Source organism: Penaeus japonicus, unplaced genomic scaffold (genome assembly GCF_977035675.1).
Source record: "Penaeus japonicus unplaced genomic scaffold, GWHDUDI00000001_assembly GWHDUDI00000023, whole genome shotgun sequence".
Classification (NCBI taxonomy): Eukaryota; Metazoa; Arthropoda; class Malacostraca; order Decapoda; family Penaeidae; genus Penaeus; species Penaeus japonicus.
In genome coordinates this window covers 39,457,118-39,462,117 of record NW_028234425.1, presented here as the reverse complement: position 1 = coordinate 39,462,117, position 5,000 = coordinate 39,457,118, and the positions used below count along the sequence as shown (strand labels likewise).

Genomic DNA, 5,000 nt, shown 5'->3' with positions numbered 1-5,000 from the left:
ACTACGTCAGGTGAGTCGGGTCTCGACGGGAGGCGCCTTGAGGACGAGGTAGAAATAGGTCTTAGTTCGGGGAATGTGTCTTATTTGTGGAAGTTGATTTTATTAGGGGAAATATATTCAATAAGGGGAAATATATTTCATTAGGAGGAATATATTCAATTAGGGAAACTATATTCTATTGGTTAGGATAAGGATTTTTTTCTAGGGGGAAGTATATTTCATTAGGGAGAAACATATCTTACAAGGGGAACATATAATCTATCATGGGTAGATATTCTTTAATAAGGGGAATATACATCATTAAATTGAAATATATTATTAAAGGGAATTATAACTTATACATTTATACTTACTTATATAATACAAACCTACCTTTCCAGAGGCAAACAAACCGAAACTCTCCTGAAAACATAATTTCTGCATTTGCGCTCCTTGTCTTTTCCCTTTCTTGTAACAAAGGCTTTGTTCTCTTCAGAGGGTCGCACTCTCGCCATGACATACGAGTGCAAGTTCATTGAAGTGAGCGCAGGGATAGATCACAACGTCGATGAACTCCTCGTCGGTATCTTGACTCAGGTGAGGCGGCTTTCGGGCTTTTCTTTGAGCGGTTTTGGGCCTTTGTTCGAGCGGTTTTGGGTCTTTTTTTTGAGCGGTTTTGGGTCTTTTTTTGAGCGGTTTTGGGTCTTTGTTCGAGCGGTTTGAGGTCTTTTTTGAGCGGTTTTGGGTCTTTGTTCGAGCGGTTTGGGGTCTTTTTTTTAGCGGTTTTGGGTCTTTTTTTTAGCGGTTTTGGGTCTTTGTTCGAGCGGTTTGAGGCCTTTTTTGAGCGGTTTTGGGTCTTTGTTCGAGCGGTTTGGGGTCTTTTTTTGAGCGGTTTCAGGTCTTTGTTCGAGCGGTTTGGGGTCTTTTTTTTGAGCGGTTTTGGGTCTTTGTTTGAGCGGTTTTGGGTCTTTCTTTGAGCGGTTTTGGGCCTTTGCTCGAGCGGTTTGGGGTCTTTCTTTGAGCGGTTTTGGGTCTTTCTTTGAGCGGTTTGGGGCCTTTGTTTAAGCGGTTTGGGGTCTTTGTTCGAGCGGTTTGGGGCCTTTCTTTGAGCGGTTTGGGGCCTTTCTTTGAGCGGTTTGGGGTCTTTGTTTGAGCAGTTTGGGTCCTTTGTTTGAGCGGTTTGGGGTCTTTGTTTGAGTGGTTTGGGGCCTTTGCTTGAGCGGTTTTGAGCCTGTCTTTGAGCTGTTTGGGGCCTTTATTTAAGCGGTTTTGAGCCTTTGTTCGAGTGGTTTGGGGACTTTGTTTAAGCGGTTTTGAGCCTTTGTTCGAGCGGTTGGGGACTTTGTTTAAGCGGTTTTGAACCTTTGTTCGAGCGGTTTGGCGACTTTGTTTGAGCGGTTTGGGGCCTTTGTTTAAGCGGTTTTGAGCCTGTCTTTGAGCTGTTTGAGGCCTTTGTTTAAGCGGTTTTGAGCCTTTGTTCGAGCGGTTTGGGGCCTTTGTTTAAGCGGTTTTGAGCCTGTCTTTGAGCTGTTTGAGGCCTTTGTTTAAGCGGTTTTGAGCCTTTGTTCGAGCGGTTTGGGGACTTTGTTTAAACGGTTTGGGGCCTTTGTTTAAGCGGTTTTGAGCCTGTCTTTGAGCTGTTTGAGGCCTTTGTTTAAGCGGTTTTGAGCCTTTGTTCGAGCGGTTTGGGGACTTTGTTTAAACGGTTTGGGGCCTTTGTTTAAGCGGTTTTGAGCCTGTCTTTGAGCTGTTTGAGGCCTTTGTTTAAGCGGTTTTGAGCCTATGTTCGAGCGGTTTGGGGCCTTTGTTTAAGCGGTTTTGAGCCTGTCTTTGAGCTGTTTGAGGCCTTTGTTTAAGCGGTTTTGAGCCTTTGTTCGAGCGGTTTGGGGACTTTGTTTAAACGGTTTGGGGCCTTTGTTTAAGCGGTTTTGAGCCTGTCTTTGAGCTGTTTGGGGCCTTTATTTAAGCGGTTTTGAGCCTTTGTTCGAGTGGTTTGGGGACTTTGTTTAAGCGGTTTTGAGCCTTTGTTCGAGCGGTTGGGGACTTTGTTTAAGCGGTTTTGAGCCTTTGTTCGAGCGGTTTGGCGACTTTGTTTGAGCGGTTTGGGGCCTTTGTTTAAGCGGTTTTGAGCCTGTCTTTGAGCTGTTTGAGGCCTTTGTTTAAGCGGTTTTGAGCCTTTGTTCGAGCGGTTTGGGGCCTTTGTTTAAGCGGTTTTGAGCCTGTCTTTGAGCTGTTTGAGGCCTTTGTTTAAGCGGTTTTGAGCCTTTGTTCGAGCGGTTTGGGGACTTTGTTTAAACGGTTTGGGGCCTTTGTTTAAGCGGTTTTGAGCCTGTCTTTGAGCTGTTTGAGGCCTTTGTTTAAGCGGTTTTGAGCCTTTGTTCGAGCGGTTTGGGGACTTTGTTTAAACGGTTTGGGGCCTTTGTTTAAGCGGTTTTGAGCCTGTCTTTGAGCTGTTTGAGGCCTTTGTTTAAGCGGTTTTGAGCCTATGTTCGAGCGGTTTGGGGCCTTTGTTTAAGCGGTTTTGAGCCTGTCTTTGAGCTGTTTGAGGCCTTTGTTTAAGCGGTTTTGAGCCTTTGTTCGAGCGGTTTGGGGACTTTGTTTAAACGGTTTGGGGCCTTTGTTTAAGCGGTTTTGAGCCTGTCTTTGAGCTGTTTGGGGCCTTTGTTTAAGCGGTTTTGAGCCTTTGTTCGAGTGGTTTGGGGACTTTGTTTAAGCGGTTTTGAGCCTTTGTTCGAGCGGTTTGGGGACTTTGTTTAAGCGGTTTTGAGCCTTTGTTCGAGCGGTTTGGCGACTTTGTTTGAGCGGTTTTGAGCCTGTCTTTGAGCTGTTTGGGGCCTTTGTTTAAGCGGTTTTGAGTCTGTCTTTGAGCTGTTTGAGGCCTTTGTTTGAGCGGTTTTGAGCCTTTGTTCGAGCGGTTTGGGGCCTTTGTTTAAGCGGTTTTGAGCCTGTCTTTGAGCTGTTTGAGGCCTTTGTTTAAGCGGTTTTGAGCCTTTGTTCGAGCGGTTTGGGGACTTTGTTTAAACGGTTTGGGGCCTTTGTTTAAGCGGTTTTGAGCCTGTCTTTGAGCTGTTTGAGGCCTTTGTTTAAGCGGTTTTGAGCCTTTGTTCGAGCGGTTTGGGGACTTTGTTTAAACGGTTTGGGGCCTTTGTTTAAGCGGTTTTGAGCCTGTCTTTGAGCTGTTTGAGGCCTTTGTTTAAGCGGTTTTGAGCCTATGTTCGAGCGGTTTGGGGCCTTTGTTTAAGCGGTTTTGAGCCTGTCTTTGAGCTGTTTGAGGCCTTTGTTTAAGCGGTTTTGAGCCTTTGTTCGAGCGGTTTGGGGACTTTGTTTAAACGGTTTGGGGCCTTTGTTTAAGCGGTTTTGAGCCTGTCTTTGAGCTGTTTGGGGCCTTTATTTAAGCGGTTTTGAGCCTTTGTTCGAGTGGTTTGGGGACTTTGTTTAAGCGGTTTTGAGCCTTTGTTCGAGCGGTTTGGGGACTTTGTTTAAGCGGTTTTGAGCCTTTGTTCGAGCGGTTTGGCGACTTTGTTCGAGCGGTTTGGGGCCTTTGTTTAAGCGGTTTTGAGCCTGTCTTTGAGCTGTTTGAGGCCTTTGTTTAAGCGGTTTTGAGCCTTTGTTCGAGCGGTTTGGGGACTTTGTTTAAACGGTTTGGGGCCTTTGTTTAAGCGGTTTTGAGCCTGTCTTTGAGCTGTTTGGGGCCTTTATTTAAGCGGTTTTGAGCCTTTGTTCGAGCGGTTTGGGGACTTTGTTTAAGCGGTTTTGAGCCTTTGTTCGAGCGGTTTGGCGACTTTGTTTGAGCGGTTTTGAGCCTGTCTTTGAGCTGTTTGGGGACTTTGTTTAAGCGGTTTTGAGCCTTTGTTCGAGCGGTTTGGGGACTTTGTTTGAGCGGTTTTGAGCCTGTCTTTGAGCTGTTTGGAGCTTTTGTTTGAGCAGTTTTGGCCTTTTGTTTGAGCTGTCTTGGGTCTTTTTTCGAGCGGTTTTGGGCCTTTGTTTGAGTGGTTTGGGGTCTTTTTCGAGCGGTTTTAGGCCTTTGATTGTGCGGTTTAGTGTCTTTTTTTGGGCGGTTTTAGGCCTATCTTTGAGCTGTTTGGGGTCTTTATTTGAGTGGTTTTGCGCTCTTGATATATGCGATTTTGTCCTTCTTATTTATGTAGTTTGAGTCTTTATCTGTGATTCTAGGACTTTGTTCTATGCCCTCTCTTTATGCTGTTCACTCATTATTATTATCATTAATAGCATTATTATAATTATCATTATCATTATCATTATTATTATCATTATCATTACTATCATTATTGTTATCATCATTATCATTTTCATTAATATTATTGTTATTACTATCATTATTGTTAACATTATCATTATCATTATTATTATTATTATTATTATTATTATTATTATTATTATTATCATCATTATCATTACTATTATCATTATTATTACTATTATAATTATTACTAAAAATTCAAAAGTTCAAAACGAAAACACCGTAAATGCTAAAGTGGGTCTGCCGTCTCCCCTAGATCCGTCTGAAGAACCAGGTCCTGAACAGCGAGAACCAAGAGACTCCGGGTTCTGCGCCTGAGGGATCGCCCACAGCCACCTACCGCATGCGCCACAAGAACAGCTTTAGAGTGAAGGGCATTTTGAACAAGCTTCTGAACAAGGACCGGAAGACTAAGTCGTGTGAGAATCTCCATGTGTTGTGAGGCACGAGCAAAGTGGTGGCTGGCCGTCTTGCGCTTGCAGTGATGTAGGCCTATCGGGATCCTCGAAGTGCGTTGCGAGGAGAAACATGCGGCGGATTTGTGTGTGATATAAAACGATGGGGAAAAAATACTGAAATTCTTGCGAAACTCTTATTGTCTCCTTTGTTCTCACTTTATTTATATATTTTGCTTTGATATTGTTCTTACGTTTTATATCTTTCCTCCTGTGTCTTCTTACATATACCTTGTGGCTAAAGCTTTGCTCATTCATTTTTGCAAAATCTGATATTTGATTGAAGACCGATGTATGTTGGATCT

At 43.8% G+C, this 5,000-nt stretch overlaps 1 protein-coding gene across 1 annotated transcript in view; it reads left to right on the top strand.

Moving 5' to 3' along the window:
* Positions 1-5,000, top strand: part of LOC122264780 (uncharacterized) — a 131,854-nt gene that overhangs the window by 125,840 nt on the left and 1,014 nt on the right. Inside the window, exons 7-9 of the mRNA XM_086550450.1 lie at positions 1-10; positions 476-576; positions 4,497-5,000. The exon at positions 1-10 is cut by the window's left edge and continues 168 nt beyond it; the exon at positions 4,497-5,000 is cut by the window's right edge and continues 1,014 nt beyond it. Coding sequence (XP_086406576.1) covers positions 1-10; positions 476-576; positions 4,497-4,682 — 297 coding nt within the window. The 3' untranslated portion in view covers positions 4,683-5,000. The remainder of the gene's footprint in view (positions 11-475; positions 577-4,496) is intronic.